The following is a 22,843-nucleotide window of genomic DNA, read 5'->3' on the forward strand; positions in this document are numbered from 1 at the left end:
CTTCCTGGAAGATGGGCTGTTGGCTAGGGATGGGTTGCACCTCACAAAGGCTGGGAAGAATGTGTTTGGCCACAGCATGAAGAACTTCATCAGGAGGGCTTTAAACTGAATCCTACGGGGAAGGGAGATGTAATGTTGGGGGTAACAATGGACGTAGGCGCATGCACTGCAATGGAGAGAACAGCGCTGATAGCGCCCAATAATAGTCTTCAGACACATGTAGGAAGAAAGCCAGACTATGAAGCACATGGTCTTCGATGTCTATATACTAATGCCCAGAGTATGGGAAACAAACAGAACGAACTTGAACTCTTAATACAGGAGGGAAATTATGACTTGATAGGTATAACTGAGACTTGGTGGGATGACTCTCATGACTGGAATACAGCAGTTGAAGGATATAACTTGTTCAAAAAGAACAGGAGGAACAGAAAGGGAGGCGGGGTTGCACTGTATGTGAAAAATACATATCTCTGCACAGAAATACAGGAGGAGGAGCTTGGTAGCCCCATCGAAAGCATCTGGGTTGAAATAAATGGAGCAAAGAATAAAAGGAACCTGGTGGTCGGAGTCTACTACCGGCCACCCAATCAAGGAGAAGCCAAGGATGAAACTTTTGAAAAGCAAATAGCCAATGTTTTAAGGAAGCATGATGTAGTAGTAATGGGGGACTTCAATTTCCCCGATATTTGTTGGGAGACAAATTCTGCAAAACATGGCCCCTCCAGGAAATTCCTGACTTGTGTGGCGGATAACTTCCTCCTACAGAAAGTAGAGGAAGGAACTAGAGGATCGGCTATCCTTGACTTGATCCTAACCAACAGAGATGACTTAGTGGATAAAGTAGCAGTTACAGGAACTCTGGGGGAAAGCGACCATGTTGTACTTGAGTTCTTGGTTCTAAGGGAAGCAAAAGCCGAGTGTACTCAAACGCGTACCCTGAATTTTAGGAAAGCTGATTTTAATAAACTCAGAACAATGATCAGTAAGGTCCCATGGCAAACAATGCTAGCGAGAAAAGGAGTCCAAGATGGGTGGGAACTTTTAAAAAAGGAAATTCTCAAGGCACAATCACAAACAATTCCAACAAGAAGAAAAGGTGGAAGACAACAGAAGAAGCCAATGTGGCTTCACAAAAAGCTTAGGGATGACCTGAAAACAAAAAAGGACACATATAGGAAGTGGAAAGAAGGCCAAGTAACAAAGGAAGAGTACAGGCAGGTAGCACAGAATTGCAGGGATGGCGTCAGGAAGGCTAAAGCGGAGAACGAGGTGAGGTTAGCGAGGGATGCTAAAAACAACAAAAAGGCTTTCTTCAGCTACGTGCATAGTAAAAGGCAGAGGAAAGAAATGGTTGTTCAGCTATTAAATAAGGATGGCAAAATGATAACAGATGACAAAGAAAAGGCAGAGGTGCTCAATTCCTACTTTGGCTCAGTCTTCTCCCAAAAGAGGGTCTATGACCCCCCTGGCAAAGGCGAAGTACAGGCTGAAGGGGCAGGATTGCAGCTTGAGATCGACAGGCATATGGTCAAGGAACACCTCATTACTTTGAATGAGTTCAAATCTCCAGGGCCAGATGAACTGCATCCTAGAGTCATAAAGGAACTGGCAGAAGAGCTCTCAGAACCGCTGTCTATTCTCTTTGAGAAATCATGGAGGACTGGGGAAGTGCCAGATGACTGGAGGAGGGCTAACGTTGTCCCTATCTTCAAAAAGGGTAAAAAGGAGGAACCTGGGAACTACAGACCAGTCAGTCTGACATCAATCCCTGGGAAAATTCTGGAGCAGATCATAAAGCAATCCATCTGGAAGCACCTTGACAACAATGCAGTGATTACTCGAAGCCAACATGGATTTGTCAAAAACAAGTCCTGCCAGACAAATCTGATCTCATTTTTTGATCAAGTCACCTCCCTTGTAGACCGTGGGAATGCTGTAGACATCATATACCTCGACTTCAGCAAAGCTTTCGACAAAGTGCCCCATGATATCCTGATGAGCAAACTAGCTCGAAGTGGGCTAGATGAAACAACGATCCAGTGGATCCACAGTTGGCTACAGAATCGGACTCAAAGAGTGCTTATCAATGGGACCTTCTCAAGCTGGGGAGAGGTAACGAGTGGGGTACCGCAGGGCTCAGTCCTGGGCCCAGTGCTCTTCAATATTTTTATTAATGACTTGGAGGAGGAGGTGCAGGGAATGCTGATCAAATTTGCAGATGACACAAAATTGGGCGGGATAGCTAATACCTTGGAAGACAGAAACAAAATTCAAAGTGATCTGGATAGACTGGAGTGCTGGGCAGAAAACAACAGAATGGCATTTAATAGGGACAAATGCCAAGTTCTGCACCTAGGAAAAAGAAACCAAATGCACAGTTACAAGATGGGGGATACGTGGCTCAACCACACTACGAGCGAGAAGGATCTTGGAATTGTCGTCGATCACAAGCTGAATATGAGCCAACAATGTGATGTGGCTGCAAAAAAGGCAAATGCTATTTTGGGCTGCATTCATAGAAGCATCGCTTCCAAATCCCGGGAAGTACTAGTTCCCCTCTACTCAGCACTGGTTAGGCCTCATCTGGAGTACTGTGTCCAGTTCTGGGCACCACACTTTAAGAAGGATGCAGACAAGCTGGAGAGGGTTCAAAGGAGGGCAACAAAGATGATCAGGGGACTGGAAACAAAGCCCTATGAAGAGAGACTGAAAGAACTGGGCATGTTTAGCCTTGAGAAGAGAAGACTGAGGGGAGATATGATAGCGCTCTTCAAGTACTTGAAAGGTTGTCACAGAGAAGAAGGCCAGGATCTCTTCTTGATCATCCCAGAGTGCAGGACACGGAATAATGGGCTCAAGTTACAGGAAGCCAGATTCCGACTGAACATCAGGAAAAACTTCCTGAGTGTCAGAGCAATACGGCAATGGAACCAATTACCTGGGGAGGTGGTGGGCTCTCCCACACTGGAGGCCTTCAAGACGAGGCTGGACAGCCATTTGTCAGGGATGCTCTGACTTGGATTCCTGCATTGAGCAGGGGGTTGGACTCGATGGCCTTGTAGGCCCCTTCCAACCCTACTATTCTATGATTCTATGATTCTATGATGAACAAGAAGAGCAAGGATGAAGTACCCAGGTAGTTGGCTGAATCCCTCAAAATATCCGGTGTACATCCTCAAGCCACAATAACTGAAACTGATCCCACACAATCAGACTAGATGGTGCTCTGGAAGCCTCTATAGCAAGGGTAGGCAAACTCTGGGGGCACATTTGGCAATTTGAGAAACTGTCCTGGGCACAAAATGGCTGCCCTGGGAGGCATGGCTAGTCACAAAGGACAAGTAATCTGCCCAAAAGACTGAGCATATGGCAGAAGTGGTGTCTGAGTCCCAACAGACTAAACAATTCCTTTGAACCCACAGTTTTCTGCCAACAGAAACCTATTTCACAGAAGGCAAACAGTTTTTCTCCCCTGACAACCTGACAACCAACTCATTCCCCCCATCCCTTTTTCTCTCTCAGTCCGGATCACACACACACACACACACACACACACACAGCACCCCTTCTATCTATCTATCATGCATGTGTGCACACAGACATGCATATACACACACCCCTCCCTTCTCCTCCACACTGCAAGCACATGAAAAACTACAGTAACTTTTTTTCAGGTTCTCTCCAAAATTCTGCCTAAGCTTTCTCTCTGTCTTCCCCACCCACATGTAGCCTCCATCAGTTCAGACATACAGGCACACAACCCTCCGCAACCCTCCAGGTTGCTTCCCGCTGGCTCCCCCAGCCCCCACTGGCTTCCTGCTGGCTTCCTTGCCCCTCCAGCAGGCTTACTGCTGCCTTTCCTAGCCCACCCCCTCCCGCTCGCCTCACAGAAGTGACAGGAATTCCCTTTTCTTTATCCCCTTCTTTTTCTTAGTGGCTGGACATGCTGCAGAGGAAAGCACTGGCCTGCAGCCACCCACCATCTTCATTTCCTAAGAATGTCTCTGAGCCTCACATGTGGCCCAGAGGGATTTATGGGAGATTAAGATGCTCACTGAGTGCAAGTGATGAAGCATCAAGGTAAAAAAAATTACCCAGTGATGAAGCATCAAGATAAAAAAATTAAGTGCAAACACACAAGCATCTGTGCCAGGAGAACGTTAAATGCATATTACTTGTTTCTTTATTAAATTCACTCAATAATAACTTAAACCCATAAATCATCAGCTGAAGCCAAAACAAGGCATAGCAAAGAGAGCTAAATCTCAAAAGGGTAACAGTTGAGAGCTAAATCCCAGGAGGAAAACCACCTACATTTATAGTTAGAAGTTAAATCCCAGGGGGGAAATCCTACAAATACCACTGAAAGCTAAATCCCAGGAGGAGAATCCACTAGATATTTAATCAGGCGCTAAATCCCAGAGGAAAAATCATCTAGATACTCAGTAAGGAGCTAAATCACAGTGGGAAGAAATCCTGCAAAAACTTATAGACAGGAGCTAAATCCCAGGGGGAAATCCTGCAGAAATTTAAAGTTCTTATAGCCCTGCACTAAGAGAGATTCCTGAGTGGTTGCAGAGATCTTCAACCACATACTTAACTAAACCCAAGTTTGGATAAGAGCAATAAAATATTAATAGCTCATTATTGACAAGGGCCACTGTGCAGACCTAGCTAGTGCAAGGGTATGCTTATAAAGAAAAAGTGGGGCTTAGGTTCAGTTCAGGTTCAGTGTAGGCCTAGGTTTTAGGTCTTTAAGGCCAGCTCACAAACTAAAATTTAGGTATAAACCTCAATCTGAGTTTTTTTTTTTAAGAGTGTAAGTCTAGAAAGTGCACATGCTGAGCCAGACTCAGGGTGACCAGCCCCTTGGATTCCCAGGGAAATTCAAACCACATCTTCTCCTTGATCCTCTACCCACTGTCTGTTGTCCTCTCTCTAATTAGAAATCTCCATTCCTAAGGAGCTCAATTGACCTAGATTTCCACTCACCGAAAGCTGATGCAGACCACTTGCTGAGCCACATCCTCCCTTGTTGTTTTTTTAAATAAGGCCCTCTAATCTGATTGGCTGCAGCAGCAGTTAGTGCAAGCAAGCCACAGCTATATAAGTAGACAGGCTTGCGAGGGAGTCCAGCTCACTGAGTGCAAGGAGCCCCAGTGACAATGCATCACAGCTAAACAAAGTTAAGCACACATGCGAGTTTAGCAAGAGAGCATAGAGGCAAGGGCAATTGACTCTTCCCCACTTTCTCCTAGTAAATAACATAGTTTTCCAGGAAAATAAACACAGTAATAACAATAAATGAAACAGGTATGAAGGTAGAAAGCCAGCAAGGGGGTAGGGGCTAACTGTATTGCACTAAGTATGACATGCATGACTATCGGTCAGCTGGATAGAAATCATGGATATGTGCTTGGTGTAATGAGTTCCTGGCTGTCAGGGAACAAATTCATTCCCTGGTGGCTAAGGCTGCTAAATGGGAGAAGCTGAGAGAGGCAAAGAGGTTAATGGACAAGACCTTCAGGGACCTGATAATGGTGTCCCAATCCCTGGATGACAGCCACTGTGCTGTTATGGAGAATAGGGGTCTCAGGAAAGGAGGGCATCATTCTGAGGAAGAGAGAAATTATCCCCTAAAAGGGACCCATTATTCAGAAGTTGAACAAATATCCTCTTGCACCAAGGATATGCGTCTGGAGGGCAGAGGGCTTGTGATAGTGGGAAACTCAATCATTAGAAACATAGACAGCTGGGTTTATGATGGACACATAGACCACATGTTAAATTGCCTGCCAGGTACAAAGCTTGTGGATATATTTCACCATCTAGAGAGCTTTGTACAAAGCGCTTGGGTGGAGTCAGTGGTGGTGGTGCATGTTTGTACAAATGATCTGGGGAAATATAGTTGTGAAGCCCTGGAAGCCAAATTTAGGTTGCTAGGAAGGAGGTTGAAATCCAAGACCACCAAGGTGACATTCTCTGAAATGCTACCAGCTGAAGCTGAAGAGTGCTCAGGTGAAGCTGAGGTGAATGCTCAGGTGAAGCTGAGGAGTTTCAATTTGTGGATGAGATGGCGGTGTAGGGAGGAGAGGTTTAGGTTTGTTAGGCCCTAGGGAACATTTTGGGACAAGCCAGGCCTGTACAAGAGGGATGGGCTCTACTGGAACCAGAATGGAACCAGACTGAGAGCACTTAACATAAAAAGGTGGCAGGGTAGCTTTTAAACCAGGGGTGGGGAACCTCTTTCAGTCTGAGAGCAGAATTCAGTTTCGGAGAACCTCTCAGGGACCACATTCTAGTGGTCTGTGGGGCCAAAGACAAAGGGGGTGGGGCTAAAAAAAACCCACCCCCAGCATATTTTAGCTTCAAGCTCTTCCTGCCAGTAACAAAGCCTTAGGAGAGGCAGTTCAGCCTTTTAGAATGGGGGGAAACTGCACAAAAGCCAAGAAACTACCAAATGATCAGTGGCTGGGGGAGAGTGGGTGGGGCCAGGGGCAGGGAGTGAGGCTTTCTGAAGAACTTTGGAGGGCCAGATTGGGATCCCTGGAGGGCTGAGTTCAGCCTGCAGGCCTGAGGACACCCACCCCTGTTTTAAACTGAACCTTGAAGGAAGCTGACAGGAGCTGGGAAACATCTGGTTCAGGTTGAATCATCCCTAGGGGATGAAGGTGAAAATGTTTCTGATTGCCCAAATGGGGACAGGGAGAAAAGAGGCCTATGGTGAAACATGGTAGTCAGTCAAAAAGGCCTAAGGGCCACAGCAGAATACACACATGCCAGAGATTTCTGGACAGTAATAGACATAAAACATCACCCAGCATTGTGGCTATCCAAGAATGTTTTTGCAGTTCTCATCCTTGCCTAAAACTGTGCAGTGAAAAACAAACAAGAAAATTTAATTACTGATAGAGAATGTGTCCAGTTGCTAATAAACGTAAGTTTGGCATCAGAAAAGCAGTTAATAGAACAACTGGAATAAATATAAATTTGGACCATTTGATATGTTTTATTAATCTTTACAAAACTCATAAGCATTAGATATGAAAAATTACTATTTTATGTGCTAACAGCAGCAACTGTCCTTTGTGCCAAATACTGGAGAGTGAAAGAGATGCCTGCTGTAGAAGACTGGGAAAACAAATTGCCTGAGTATCCTGAGTTATAGCAAAATTGACCTACTGCAGAAGAAGAAAGACAGAAATGTAATTGATTCAATTAAAAATGGCAACCACATATTACCGGAACAACAAAGCACATTCTTCCACAGATGTTATCTTACTGCTGAGTTTTGCATAAATACATTTCTAATTGTAGTTAATCACTATAGATATACACGTTCTTAAATTATCTAATTTAAAAACTGATTAAAATGTTGGTCTGGCAGAGGGCAGCTCTAATAAGGCTGTGTCTGCCCTCAATAAAGCCTCCACTTTATCCTGTGTACCTACAAATTGATTGCTTTATTATTTATTGCTTTGATTTTAGGGTGGAGATAAGTAAAATTGTTCGAAAAATAACCCCAACAAGTTTCAAATATGTGCTCAGTGATGTAGATTCTATTCTCAGCTGATGTGACACAGAAAAGAACATGATCTTCCCTTGATTCATCACCATCAGCAAGTAAGCAGTATCACACACACACACAGCATGAACCAGGCTGATGTCTGTATTTTTCTTCCCGCGCTGACTTGCCTTGATTGTGAAAACAGAGCGTTCTATTCAGCACAAACCTTTATTCCCATGGTTCTTTGTAAGGACTTGAACAAAGGGAAAAGATGTTGCATACTGATGACCATGTGCGCAACAAGGCCTTTTCTCAGCCATCTTCATCCAAAGTTTTGACTTTCACTGATCTCCAACTACTTTCCCCACCCAAAGGCATTTGTTTTAGCAATGGCCTCTGTTTAGAAGGGAACATAGGCAAGACAAGGAGAAGATGTTCAGTGGCTGTGTAGCAGCAGCCCCAAATCTGAAAGGGGATTTTCTTTGTCAAGAAAAGATGAAGGTTTGAGGAGGCCTCCCTCACAATTATCTATTGAAAAGTAACTCAGACCCCCACCCCACCCAAGACCTGTGCATGTTTCAGTCTGCTTTTAGCTCTGTTCATAGGTCTGTTTCCCCCCCACCCCACAGTTTCTTCATTAGCCAGGATAGAACTAGTATCCCAATAAAAGAGCGAAAGAACAGAAACCCAGGGGACTTTGCCAGTGTCACAATTTATCTTCTGTCCAGACAACAATGAAGCTTGAGATAGAATTACGATGAGTTTCTTCAGTCATAACTCAACAGACAAGAAAGTTAAGGTGTTGTTAGGAAAGAGATTGCAAACATCATAATGCCACTATATAATCTTACAGTGCAGTCACACTGAAAATACCACCTAGAGTTTTAACTGTAAATCTCAGAAAGAAAATTAGAAAGTTGGAAAAAGTAAAGAGCAACCAAAATGATCAAGAGGTTGGACCACCTTCCCCACAAGGAAAGAATAACACTGGATACTTTTAAGTGATAAAACAGGAAAAGATAGAGCCCAAGGGCCAAATCTAATCTCAGGAAAGTTCTTGGGGGCCATATTCCACTGGTGGATGGGGCCAAAATAGCAGCATATTTGAGCTTAAAGTTCCTACTCAATCATCCCATAATGCAGGACATGGAATAGTGCGCTCAAGTTACAGGAAGCCAGATTCTGGCTGAACATCAGCAAAACCTTCCTGACTGTTAGAATATGACAATGGACCCAATTACCTAGGAAGGTAGTGGGCTCTCCCACACTGGAGGCATTCAAGAGGAGGCTGGACAGCCATCTGTCAGGGATGCTTTGACTTGGATTCCTGCACTGAGCAGGGGGTTGGACTCGATGGTCTTGTAGGCCCCTTCCAACCCTACTCTTCTATGATTCTACTGCTAGTAACTAAGCTTTAGGAGAGGCATTTCAACCTTTTAGAATGGGAAAAATACCTCACAAATGCTAGGAAACTACCAAATGATTAGCGTTCAGGGGAAAGAGGGTGGGGCCAGGAGCTCCTGGGGAACACTGTGGGGCTGGATTGGGACTGCAGGCCTAAGGTATTTTTCTGGACAGTATCCATGGTATCCTTCTGGATGGCATAGCAAGGCTGGGCCTTGGAGGTGCTACTTTGGTCCTTTCTGTTGGGTCATGTCAAGGAAGTGGTGCTGGGGGATTAATTATTTGACTCCATGACTGGGGATGTCCTTTGGAGCTTTGGATTAAGGTTCCATCACTATGCTGATGACACCCAGCTCTATTGCTCTTTGTTACCTAATTTCAAGGAAGCAGTCAATACCCTTGAATGTTTGGATTCTATAATGGGCTGGATGATGGTGAACAAACTGAGGTTAGGCCCAGACAAGACAGAGATATTGTTGGTCAGCAGAAAACCTAAGTTAGGGACCTATTTGGAAGGGGTTGTGCTCTCCCTGAAAGATCATGTCCATAGCTTGGAAGTGCTTCTGTATCCTATGCTGAACCTGGGTCTTCAGGTGGAGGAGTGGAATATGTTTGCACAATTACTCTTGATGCACCAGCTGTGACCCTTCCTGAGTTGGTCTAACTTGACAACAGTTATCTATGCCTGGGTTACATCACATTTAGACTCCTGCAGTGTGCTTTATGTGGGGCTACCCCTGAAAAGTCTCTGGAAGCTTCAACCGATGCAAAACGTATTGGTCCCAGTATCGGGATCATATTACACCTAAGCTAAAAGACCTGCACTGGTTGTCAATTGCTTTCTGGGCTCAATTGAAGGTGTTGGTTTAATCTGTAAAGCCCTAAACAGTTTAGGTCCTGGCTGTCTAAGGAACTGCCTGTCTCACTCTGAACCTGCCTGAGTACGAAGACCTGTAGGAGAGGCCCCCAAGGATGCCATTATCCACAGTGGCCCATTTATCAAGCATGCATGAAAGGGCTTTCTCCTGCGATGCTCCCCAACTATGGAATGAGCTCCCTAAAGAACTACGATTGGTCCCCACTCACTTAGCCTTTAGAAAGGGTGTGAAGACACATCCTTTTAATTTAGCCTTTTAAATATAGTTGTTTTAATGTTTTATGTTTTTTATACTGCAATTCTATAGTCAACTTATCTAGGAGTAGGCACATATAGGACGGCACTGGTAATGTTCCTTTTATGGTATGAAGATGTTATTGTTTTAAAATGTTGTTCACCGCCTTGATAGCTTTTTAGCAAATAAGGCAGTATATAAATGTTAATAATAAATAAATAAACCCCAGAAACTGCAGAGCAGATCCAAGGGCCATCCTTCCACTACCACCCTATGTACATCTCCTCTTTCCCTTTCTCTTTCCAGGCTCCCTCTGCTTTCTCCATGCTGGCCCAGTCCTTGGTCCAACTTTTCCCTCCCTCTGATCCCCACCAGCAAACCTGCCCCTGCCTGCCTGCCTCCCTTTCTGTTCACCTTCCTAATCTTCTTCCTTGCCAACTTTCCTTTACTTCCTCTGCCTCACTCTCCAGCCCTCCATTCTCCTTCTACCACCTACCCAGCACGCTGACCCTTCCAAAATGGAATCATGCACTTCATTTTATTTTGAATTCAATTTATAGATGTAGTGATGATTGAGGAATGCAGTAATTATACGGGAATTGCTTAAATTTTAGAGCAGGATCTGGATGGGAATTGGGAAATTATTTATTTATTATTAACATGCATATACTCCCTTATCTTATATATTACCAGAGAGCTTTGACTAATGGGGAGTGTAGAAATGAAATGAATGAATGAATAAATACTATCTGCTAAACAGCCATCAAAGTGGTGTATAATTTAAAACAAGAAAAAACAAGAACATTAAAAGCAGTAAAAACATTAATTCAGGCTGACCCTCTGATTTTTCCTTGGCTTACTATTGGATTTGTGCTCTGTCAATTTTTTGAAACTCCATTTTGGTGCCAAAGTTGACAATCTGAGTAAAAGGACTGGTGAAAAAACCTACCAGGCACTCTCTTTTATGCATTTCTGTTCTCTGCCATTGTAACTGAACTACTGATTTTGGATGATCTGGGGTAGGGTACCAATTAATTGAATAATTTGTTCGATTTGGGGTGATTTGGATGGAAATGAATTGGCTGGCTTTGCCTTCTTTGAAATGTAAATAAATCCCAGCAACTACTAAATTTGAATATATCAATATAAATTAGCATAAATTAACATATGAACACGTTATACAAATTTGTTTTCTTATGGGCCTCAACCCCTGAATCTTTTCAGTGCCTAGTAATGCTCCTGTCTGGACATCTCATAAAATTCAGAGAATGAGCTGGCTTCCTGTTTCACTGCTCATTTGTACAACTATCATTAACAGGGAGGAAGCAAGAAAAAGCCATAAGTCTGTGTCATGGATGGTACATCAGGTCATTTTCAAAATGGATTATAAAGGTCTGCACAGCATACTCCATTTGCATAATGAAGGTTTCCTCTGGCCCGACTTCTACCTTGGAACCCAGTAGCAATGCTATCACATCACTGATATTTAGGACTGGCCCAAGAGCCATCGGATCTGAGATCCAAACAACTGCACAACTAGTTCTGCATGCCCAAAACACGCTTTGTGCTTGTGTTTCTTGAACAACAGTTTCCCAAATGCCAATGGTTATCATGAAATGGTCACTTCCCAACCATCAGCACGAGAAGCTTCTGAGTTAAAAGTGAACTGCTGCATTTTTATTCTAGGGCCGTAGTCTAATGAAGATAATAGGGAAAACATATATATCATCAATAAATGTTCTGGGGCGTGGGATGAGGGAACAGAACAGTGCTTCAGTTTTCTTTGACATTTTCATTGAAGCTACTTTGTTAAAGAGGCAAGCTGCTTTTCAGTTTAGGCCAAACATACTGTTTTAGACAAGTTTTGCCTTTAGGACATGGCTCCAATAGTATCACACTGAATTTTCACTGCAAAAATTTCTATGTTAGGGGGCACAAAAAGATTCACAACCTCACCCATATCTTCCACTCTTTGGTCCATTTTTTGATGCCTGTTCATATCCATTGTGTATTCATCTGTTGCTGCTGCTTTTGGGGTTGGGGACAGAACTCATCCTCACTGCAAAGTCAAGATGGCCAACATTCCTATGCATTGGAATGTACACCCAATTGAAAATAATGCAATGTAGATTTCCTGGGAGCCCCCAGATGTAGCTTTTTAAAGGCAAATCCTCCCCTTATTTTCCCTTCATAGTGATGCTTCATACAATCTCAGGGATTATAGACCCTCTCTTTCTACTACCTGTTGTGACTTTCCTACTAGGCTTCCAAAGGCACAAGGGATACCCTGGTTATTACTGCCTGCTACTCAATGCTCCAATTTTCTTGTTGAACTTCCCTGGATATAAAACAGAACCTTGCTGGATCAAGTCAGGTGGTGCGTGCTCTACTATCCTCTTTCCAACGTGGCAAAACAATACATTCTTATGCTTCAGAAAGTCCCATCGAACTACAGCAGGGGTGGGCAACTTGTGGGCCCCCAGATTTTTGGCCTACAACTCCCATCAGCCCTAGCCAGAATAGCCAATGGTGAGGGGTCATAGGAGTTGTAGGCCTAAACATCTGTAGGGCCACACGCTGCCCACCCATGAACAATGAGACTATACTAGTATATTCAATTGCCTGATGCTCCCTTAAACCTTTCACACTGCTTAAGTTAACCTGATATAAAGGAAGGATTCATACCCATGACTATATGTGATAGCTACTGGTATTTGTCTTCTATTAATCCGCCCACCCCACCGCTCAGTTCTCAGTTGTATCCTTGTTCATCTGAGGTTATCTGAAATATAGGGAGGGGGTGATGTGAGAGTTGTAGCAACCTGTCTGTGGCACTCCCTTCCCAGAGAGGTTTGGACCCTCTTTATTTTCTTTTCAACAGCTGAAAACCTTTTATTTGTACACATCTTTTAACATGTTTATTTTACACTGAATTAAAAACCCTTCTTGATCTTGGATATAATGCTCCGTTTTAGTGCAATTAACGGCTTTGCATTTATGTTTCTTGATATTGTTTTTATAGATTTGCTGGTGTTTTGTAAGCCACTCTGTGAGCCTTATCAGCTTAAGAATAGGGTAAAAATATCTTAAATAAATATTTGGGGGAAAGAGGCACAGATCCGTGGTAGAGCACATGCTTTGCATATAAAAGGGCGCATGTGTAAAGGTCCCTTGGCATCTCCAGGTAGGGTTGGGAAAGATTCCTGTCCGAAAACCTAGAGAGCTGCTTCCGGTCATACTAGACATACTACCAATAACTTTGTTACACCAGAAATCCCTATAATTTGACAAAGAGTTGGTTCACTGCCTACTTCTATGTCGAAAGCCAAAGCACTCACCTGCATATTTAGGTGATGTAGTAGAAGCAGGCTAGGCTGACTCCCACAACAGGTGACCAGTGATTAGACTTCAGCTGTCCCTTTCAAAGTTTCATATCTCCCTGCTCAGCATCCTGCCCCTTCTTGGAGACTGAGTACCTCTTAGGATTGCACTGCACCAAATGAGAGCTCTGTGCAGGCATGATGGGAGGGGGGAAAAATCTGTTTGCAGGAGGGGGTAAAGGAAAAATTACTGCTAAGAGGATAAGTTAAAACGGAATTGATTTGGGGATTTAATGCATTGGGTTATCCTACATCTATCCCACTTCTACCTTTTACTCAGTTTGAAGTTTCAGACAGGGTTCACATGATCAGGGAGGGAAAATAAGCCACTGTGGCTTATTTTCCCTTCCTCAAAGTGCTGGCTGAAAGCTGCCTAATTACCATAATTACCCTCGCTGGGTGCAGCTGGTCATGATGTCCGAACTCAGTGAGGGTGAGTGGCTGGGGTGGCTTACAAACCACCCTGGAAGCCATGGCTTGTTCTAGGGTTGCTTGTTGTTTTGTAAACCACCCCACCCAGCCACCTTCCCTGCACTAGACAGAGACAAACCTTAGGCTTCTCTCCACCTTAGTGCTGCATTCCGTTTTGAACAGTAATCAGCCAAATGCCTGAAAGACATGTACAAGCAAGCCATAATGGAAACAGCATTAATCTGTTTGTCCCCAGCATTTGATATAATTCCTGAGAACAGGGAAATTCCATTTAGCTAGAAGAGCTTAGGTTGGGGCTTCCACAGGAAGAGCTCAGTTGGAGCAGATTTGGGTGGGCAGACCCAAGGAAGGGCAGGGTGGATGGGACTTGTTATTATCCTCACTTTTGGGGAGGCACCAGCCTCCTTCTCACGCTCAGACACATCTTTAACACATCTGTGTGCATGCGGTGTTTGGATCCTTTGGCCCAATCAGGGCTCTCAGACAGGTGTATGGCATATTTCTGTAGGAAAAGTTGCTTAATACTAGTGTTTCCCACAGCAACTTGACTGATGAAGCTGCCTTAAGCAGCTCAACGTGGCATATTTACACCTAGCTAGCCCCCATCTCATCATTGGGAAATTTGTATTTCACACATAGAGCCATCAGGTCAGCAATGAACAATTTCCAGAATTGGACTCTATAAAGAATACAAGAAACTGTGACATAAAAATCATTGGAATTCAGCCAACAATGGAAAGCAAAATGTAATTTAATTGAAGGACTGGTTGCCTTCTAGTATTGCTGAAAGGACTACCTCTTGGGGAACTCATCATTCCAAAGTCCCTTCCTAGAAGTTGAAGTGCTTTTGTCATACATTCCTCTGAATCATAGAAAACATAATGACCAAGGCAGTGGGCAATGACTTGCAGTCCAGTCCACTTAGTTTAGCATTGCTTCAGCTACAAAACAGTTTAAATAGGAAAATTGTAACCTTTAGAAGGTTTTGACTGAAAGATACTTAGTGCTGTTCACACAAGGTGCTATTTGCCAACATTTTCTACATATGAATATTCTTATGCCTTCTGTTCTTTCATGAAAAAGGAGCACATAAACTGAAGGTACACATGGATCCAGCTACACATGGCTGCTAAGACCCCATGACTGGGCAGTTCTAAGAAGGGCTGATGTGGCAATCAGGTATAACCTGGTATCTGTAAACTTCTGGTTCACATGCTGTTTATTCCATGCAAAGACAGGCAAGCAGAAATCAGAGGACATTCTGTGGTGCCACTGATGTGTGAACCAAGCCCACTTGTATAGAAAGCCATTTCTGCATGATGTTCAAAACTCTACTCACTGCACAAGGAGGCAGTTACATGTTTTGGATCAATCAAGTATGCCTCACTAGCAATTTGGTTATATAACTCACTTTCATGTTAATCTCTTTAGCAAAAGACTTTAAACCCTCAACAGAATCACTTAATCCAAACTCCAGCATTGAATGCCCTTCCAAAGATTAGTTTCAAGTGAATGCACCCTCTAGACCTTAAAAGGAAAGAACCATGAAACATGCATTAGGAGTTGTCTAAATCAAAATGATTTCTTGACAGATTGCCTCCTAGAGTGTCTATGCAGAGATCTAAAATTCAGCGCTAATCATCCTTACTGAAACATTCCTTCTCACTCAAGCTGCAAAAACTCAGTGACAAAGCATCATAGTCCACTAATATTTCCGGTACAAAATTAAAATCTAGGTTTTTAGCCTGCCTCTGGCTCAGTTATTTTCAATCTGCTCAAGATCTAGGCCCTCACAGTCCAGAGGAAAGATGCCTTCTTCAATGCCTTCTTCAATGCCTTCACAGTCACTGGTCTCCTCTTCACTTTCGCACATGGCAGCCACTTCCTTGGAATTCCTTGTGCTGAAGCTTGCTGTGGCTTGCTGTGAGCCATGGTACTGGTCATCATTTGGCTGCTCTTTCTCTAGGCTGAAACCAGGGGTGATAATGTTCATTAGGTCATTTGAGTCGCATGGAGAGGAGACAATGGTCTTCATCTGTGCCTCATCATTGTCATCATCCTCATAATCAAGTGAGCAGAGACTTTTTGAATTTTTTAAAGTCTGTAATTAAAAAGCATGCAGTCAGAAATGGAATATTCCAGTATTTATACAACCACACCGTAAAGGGGTTTTGAGCAATTATTTCCCTGTATACCAGTTAGTATTCATTCTTGATACAACATGAGCTAATTATCCATCTATTTGTTGAGCTATTTAGATATTTATTAAATTTTGGTACCACCCAATAGCCGAAGCTCTCTTATAACTTATACAGAAAGCTACCTATGCCATGTTTCAATACCATCTTTACAGCTGACATACAACATCACATTGTCATGGCACATTATAGACCAGGTTCATTACTTATTTCACAGTGGCAGTGTGAGCAGACTTCCAGGAACTTCAATTATTCCCTTGTAATTATCCAGCTCTAACCCTGCTATGCATTTGGAGTTATTACTGACCCTAAATGGGTAATACATTTATGTAAGAAACCACATGTCTGTAGCCTGTGCCACTTCCTAACTCATGTATTCTCCTATAACAGATTGCTTGTTCTGTAGCATTTCAATCCCCATCCCTTAATTAGAAGGACTTTAAAGCAAATTGGGGGGAAGGAAAGAAACACTACACTTCTGGAGTGCTGGTGATCTAAAATGATCCCAGCATGGTAGAATATATCACAGCAGCTTAAAGGAATTACACTTTAAAGGTTAGCAATACTAAAAATCTTGCAAAAATAAGGTCTTCACCTGGTGCTGAAATGATAGTAAAGTGGGTGCCAGGCAAGTCTCCCTGGAGAGGACATTCTACAAACACAGCACAATCCCTGGTTGCCGCTTGCCTGAGTTCCAATGGCAGGGACACCCGGAGGCAAGCCTTAGATGTATATCTCAGCACATAGGCAGATTGCTACAGGAGAAGACAGTCCAGCAGATCCTAAGCTGTGCAGGGGAGAAGCAGTGAATCATGGGAAGTTAACCCTTCCCCTGCCTGCCACTTTTCCTCAGCAGTTCCTTCCTTGCTGGCAGAAAGTGGCAGACAGGGAAGGCATTAATCAACCCCTCCTTCCACACACTTCTCCCCTGAAAGTGCCCCCCGCCACTTTGTGCATTGGCAGTAAATTTGGGGTTGGGGATCCCACTATATTCCATTGAATATCTGAGTACTGCCCTAAGATAAGGAGGTGTTAACCATTCAGTGGGTTGTATCCAATTACCCCGTCCTTCCAACAGTATGGCTTCCATTAGCAGAACGGGGGAGGGGTGCTTCTTCCTCCCCCTGCAGCCTCCCTGCACCGCAGAAGCTGGTCTGGGGCAAATTTTGGGGGTGCAGGGGGCTGCAAGGGAGAGGAGAGGAGGGGGAAGTCCCATTGCTTGAGGAGCAGTCTGTTCACCCAACCTTGGACTCCACCCAGGTTTTTTTCTTTGTATCTCCAGGGAATTTTGAGTTGTATAAGTATGCGGAGTATGAACCCCCCACCCCAACACACACACAAAGAGGAATGAACTTTGGAGTCATTACAGAGTGCAGATACCAATCCTGCTTAGTTGTATCCCTTTACTACATGCACCTGTTAAATTGTTTGAGTGACTAGCACATATATCTCCTTGCTTTTGAAATTATGACTGAAATTTGCATTTATTTGACCCCAGTATCATTAAGAGTGTGCTTTTTACAGAACTAGGAGGGCTAAGCAATACTGGGTTTATAGTTGTTGAACAATTAATTGTTGTTTATTTATTGCATTTATATCCCGCCTTTTTTCCTCTTGCAAGGAACCCAAGGCGGCTTACATGGTTCTCCTCTTCTCCACTTTATCCTCACAACAACAACCCTGTGAGGTAGGTTGGGCTGAGAGTCTGTGACTGGCCCAAAGTCACCCAGTGAGCTTCCATGGCCGAGTGGGGACTAGAACCTGGATCTCCCAGCTCCCAGTCCAACACTCTCACCACTACACCACGCTGGCTCTCAAGTAATAGTTTAAAATCAAGTAGTTTAAAAAATAAGTTTAGAGCATTTATACATATGACCAACAATTCTATGATTTTGCTTTAAAAAAAAAAGAAGAAGACATACAGCTCAGAGGCTTTTCCTATAAGGAGCCTATTACTCCTCAACTTAAAGCAAAAGTTATCTGATTTGTTAGAAATAAGTTGTCTGAACCACAGAAACTTATATACAATGACAATATAGACATAATATATATGAAAAGCAGTTCTCTGAGTGCCGCTTGTGTGTAACCAAAACGGCACCACTGATGAACAAGAGGGGGATAACAGCATGCTTGGAGGGAAATCTTTAGGGAAAAAATCCCCTAAGGGAGCAAAAAAACAGAACAGCCAGTGGGGACTAAACATGTCCAATGGGTGCAGAACGCTGAATGCCTGTTGAGAGGAAAAAATGTGGAACTGAAGGGGAGGGGGAACGTAATGGAGTATCCAGAAAGAAGGCGCCCTGAGCAGGAACACTTCACACTGCAACATTTTGCCACAGGTCCTACTTTTAAGCTGACAAAATCCAAGAATATTTTTACAAATCACATCTATATTTTAAAACACATGAAACAATTTTGTATTGTGTTGGTAGAAATGAGGGGCGCATGTGAAGACTCCCCCAACCCTTTGTGGTTTCAAATTTTTGTCAAACAATTACAGTGAATTCACTTTTTATCAGATCTCACTAAAAGTTGGATTAGTTTTGGTTTGTTTTATCTTCTGCTTACTTAATGGCTGAAGCATACTAAAAGCCAGTGCAGTTTAGTGTTGGAGTTTGCCTGGGAGACCTGGAACTTTTCTAGACAAGGCTGTTTAATCCATTGCTTCTGTTTCCAGATTCTTTGCAGAATTAAAGGCAGATCTCTCAAGAAGTTTTTTTTTTTTTCTCCTTTCCTTCCTTTCTGCTCTAGGTGGTGCTATGGTATAGCAGAATAACACAACTACACCGGTGGAGAATTGGGATTTGTTTCCCTGTGCAAAAAAACACTGGATTTTCCCTGTCCCCAAATCCACTGCGAAAGTGCTTTGAAAACACAGGAGCAAAACTGGGGGACAACATCATCTAAAGCACTTGTAAACAACCATGAATGAGGACTGGCAAGCACACAATAAAAGGTGTGTCTAGAAAAACTCCTGGATTCAAATCCTCACAGCCATGAAGCTCACTGGACGACTTGCCCAATTTTTTCAACTAGCAAAAAAACCTGAATAATACCACAAATGTTTCCCTGAACTCCTTAAAGGGCTGGATAAATGAAAAGAAAACCTGTAGAAGGTTTAAAAATTGTCTTGAAGTGTTCATAGATATTAAGACCTCAGACGATGTGGCTTTTAAGTAGTATCTGTTTTTCAAAAAGAAACTAGGACACTTTATCATAATATTAGTTTATTAAGCTTCCAAATATTTGATAGATATCTGTTTGAGCACACAACCAAGAAAAGGTCATATTTTAGGAATTTGGTTATAACCCAGTACCCTGAGTCTAATTACTATCATGTGTGAGAGAACACATTGCAATTAGAGACATAAAATTTCTGGAAATTTTAAGGCTATGGGGGGGAAAGTGTGCGTGTTTTTCCAGAAAAAACAGAAACTTTGGGGAAAAAATTGAAAAATAAGCAATACTTATCTTTTTAGTGCTCTTTACAGATCTAAAGTTACTTTGTGGCTTTAAGACAGCCTTCCTCCAGATATTTTGGACTTCAGCTCCCATCAGCCTCAGGAAGCATGGCCAATGGTCAGGAAGGCTGGGCATTGTAGTCCAAAACATCTGGAGGGCACCAGGGTGGGGAGGGTTGTTTTAGGAACATAAAGCAGGCTTTCTGTTCCTAAAGTTATATTATGTATAATTTGGTTTGCTCATAAAATTATCGTTAAAAGTAAAATCAGTTAGTAACTGTGTGATCACTGTCTGAATAAACTATACTTCTACATTTAATGTACCAAACTAGATAATTTTATGAGCAAACCAAGATATACATAACATACTTCAGGTTCCTACTTAATGTCTGACCAGAGGGAACATCAGCAAGTAGCCTCTGAAACACCTGAATCATCCTAGAAGCCAGAAGAAGCAAGAAGAACTGGAGGCAGAGGAAGACTGGTGTACCACATCTGTTCCTGTTTGTAAGGAAGTTTAGGGAAATTCCTAAATGTGTTCCTGTTTGTCGGGTGGAGCTTAGAGGTATCTGATCTAAAGGAAAAGCTATTGAGATTTTATTTAGCCAAGAAAGACTCGGCTTGGAAATGGTAAGCAATCATACTTTAAGAACATTTAAACAATCTCAACCTATTATTTGAAGAGTGACATGTAAGTAATTTCCATTAATGAACATCTTATTTTTTGTTCATTTTGAAAGTTGTCCCTTTCAAAATGAACAAATTTTCGAATTTTTCCAGGTTTTTTTTCCTGGGACTTCACATTTCTAATTGCAATTGCTCACTTTTACCTCATACACTGCCTTAGGCAATTTTCACTGGAAAAGGTGGATTATAAATACTGCAAAAATATCTGCTTTATGTATGGGTGTGTATCTCTGTGTGTGTCTGTGTATGCACACGTGTACACACAAGCTTTTGTAACAAAGATCATCCTGGGGATCTGTACCAGCTCCCAACTGCAGCAAAGAGACTCATCAAGTTTGAGCAACTGGGACATATGGATTAGCAGAAGTGTTCTTTAGAAAAGTAAGCATCACCCTATTACTACAAGGTAGCAAAGATGTGGTGGTTGTTTTTTTTAAGCAAGTTTTTAAATAAAAGAAGCTCTAGAAAGAATGGTCTATTTAGAGCTAGGAGAAAAGGAGCATTACAAAACTAAAAGGAGGTGAAGAATTTCAAGCTGGTGCACAAAGTCAGCCATTACACAGAAATGGCATTCAGACATTAATCTTCCTTGGGGGATGGGGGAGGAAGAGGCTGGCTCTTCGTGAATCTTAGTGTGGAACACCAGCTAAAACATTCTGAGTACGCGAAGGCACACAAACAGCCTTCACCTCCTGGGGGAGATGGCTATCAATATGTAGCGGGCGATTATATATAGTAAGAAATCACTATCTTTGTACACTAGTTCTTCCTCTCCTTTTGTTCTTCTATTCATTTAATATTTAATAATATTTTCCCCTAGCACAATTCCCCAAGGTGCACATGATCACAGGGCAGACACACTTCCTGTGGAAGAGTGAAGTGGGGCATTGGCTTCAGGACACTGCAATTTAATTCATTCCCCTTTCAGCTGTCATGAAATAGGCCACCATTGACCAGGAATAGGGTTCCTTGAATGGGGGTCCCATTTATGAACTCCCTCCTGAGGAAGACCAGCCAGATATATTACATTAGTTCTTTTTGGATGGCAGTAAAAACCATTTCCAAGTTTTCAGCTTTTGGTTATGAACTAATGTTATCTTGTATTGAATTTCCTTGTTTTTAATAGGCTGTAAGCTGCTTTGGGAACTTGTAGGTCACAAAGCAGGGTACAAATTGAATAAATCAGATGCTCACAAAACACAATTTGGCAAGACAGCTATTTGCAGTGCAAACCTACTCAAGTCTACTCTGAAGTAAAACACACTGAATTCAATGGGACTTGCTCTCAGTTAAGTGTATATAGCAAGCATTTTTATTCATGTAATTATTACATTTCTATACCATCATTTCTATACCACCCTCTGGGGCTGGGGAACCTTCAGCCCATAGGGGCTCTAGAACCTTTGGCCCATAGGGGCTCTAGAACTGGCCCATCAGCTTCATCCCCAGACTCTGCTCCTACTCCCTAGGCAGGGAAAAGATCTCTGATTAGGCTTCCTTTGTTACAGCACAGCAGAGACAAAGTATCATCTCCAATCAGGTGTTAATTGCACATAAGAGCTTTCCCCTGCCATGCCTTCACAGTACAGGAAAGAAAGGCAATGCATTTCCTGTGGAGGGAGATCACTCTCTGCTTCTATGGGCAGTTCCTTGCCTTTCCATGCTGCAGCTTACTGCCAATTAGGGAAGAGAACTATCTCTTCCTCCATGGGCCTTTTCATGTGTGAGTGCAAATGGGATGGAGTGTGTGTGCGTGTGCCTGAATGTAATGTGTGAAAATGGGGTGAATCGGGTATGTTATATATGGATGAATAGGTGTGTGTGGGTCTGGGCTTGCCAGCAGTGGGAGTGGCCCTGCCCACTGGTGACATGTAGACCCTGATGTGCTTGGTTGGAACCACTGCCACCCAAAAAGGTTCCCCATCCCTCATGTATTGGACTGCAGCCTTACAGTGCAGTCCTATACAAGCCTACTCAAAAGTAAGTCCCACTGAGTTCAATGAGGCTGATGTCCTGGCAAGTGGGTATTGGATTGCAGCCTTGGAGAATTTACAGCACAATCCTATACACCTCTATGCAAGACTATGCACCTGTGTACAGGACAGCAGGTTTAATACTTTGACTTAAAGCCAAAACTACTGTCCATCCATTTCATACTAATTCCATTAATCATTACTCTCCACTCTAAATTTTGAGAACAGATGATGGATGCATTTCTGGCCCCCAATGAAATGAAAGAAGGAAGCAAGGAAAGAGTCTATAGAGCCTTTTTAAGCATCCATCCATCCATCCACGGAACCTACTGCCCCCAGATGCACTTGTATAGCTCTCTAGGACAACATTGTCAATTAGCACAATTGAGTTCAAGCACAAACTCCCAATTTTTAAAAACCACACCACCACAAATTTCTGCTCCACTCCTATTTAAAAATTTAATAAATGTCACCCTTTCACAGCATGAGAAATAGACAGCCTGCTTCTCTTTAGCTCTTTCAGCAATGAACTACAAATTAATGTGCTAAAATAAGAAATCTGTAACAGTCCATAAAAGCTTCACGCAATTATTAGTACATCACTTTTACGTTTAAAACACATTTAAGTCATAATTTTCAGAGCTGCAGGAGGGCCTCAAGTGTCAGGAAGTGTTCTGCCAAACATT

The 22,843-nt window shown here is 42.8% G+C and overlaps 1 protein-coding gene across 3 annotated transcripts in view; it reads right to left on the bottom strand.

Moving 5' to 3' along the window:
• Positions 1–12,901: 12,901 nt before the first annotated feature.
• FAM53A (family with sequence similarity 53 member A) overlaps positions 12,902–22,843 on the bottom strand; it is a 44,092-nt gene continuing 34,150 nt past the window's right edge. For 2 of the 3 annotated variants that reach the window (XM_084845005.1, XM_084845006.1), the window contains one exon: positions 14,570–15,939. In XM_084845005.1, coding sequence (XP_084701131.1) covers positions 15,595–15,939 — 345 coding nt within the window. In that variant the 3' untranslated portion in view covers positions 14,570–15,594. Of the gene's footprint in view, positions 15,940–22,843 lie in introns of all 3 variants that reach the window. The other variant, XM_084845004.1, reaches the window with a different exon arrangement.

The sequence above is a fragment of the Heloderma suspectum genome, chromosome 3 (assembly GCF_057233095.1).
Source record: "Heloderma suspectum isolate Gila_16-S chromosome 3, 16-S_ref, whole genome shotgun sequence".
Lineage (NCBI taxonomy): Eukaryota > Metazoa > Chordata > Lepidosauria > Squamata > Helodermatidae > Heloderma > Heloderma suspectum.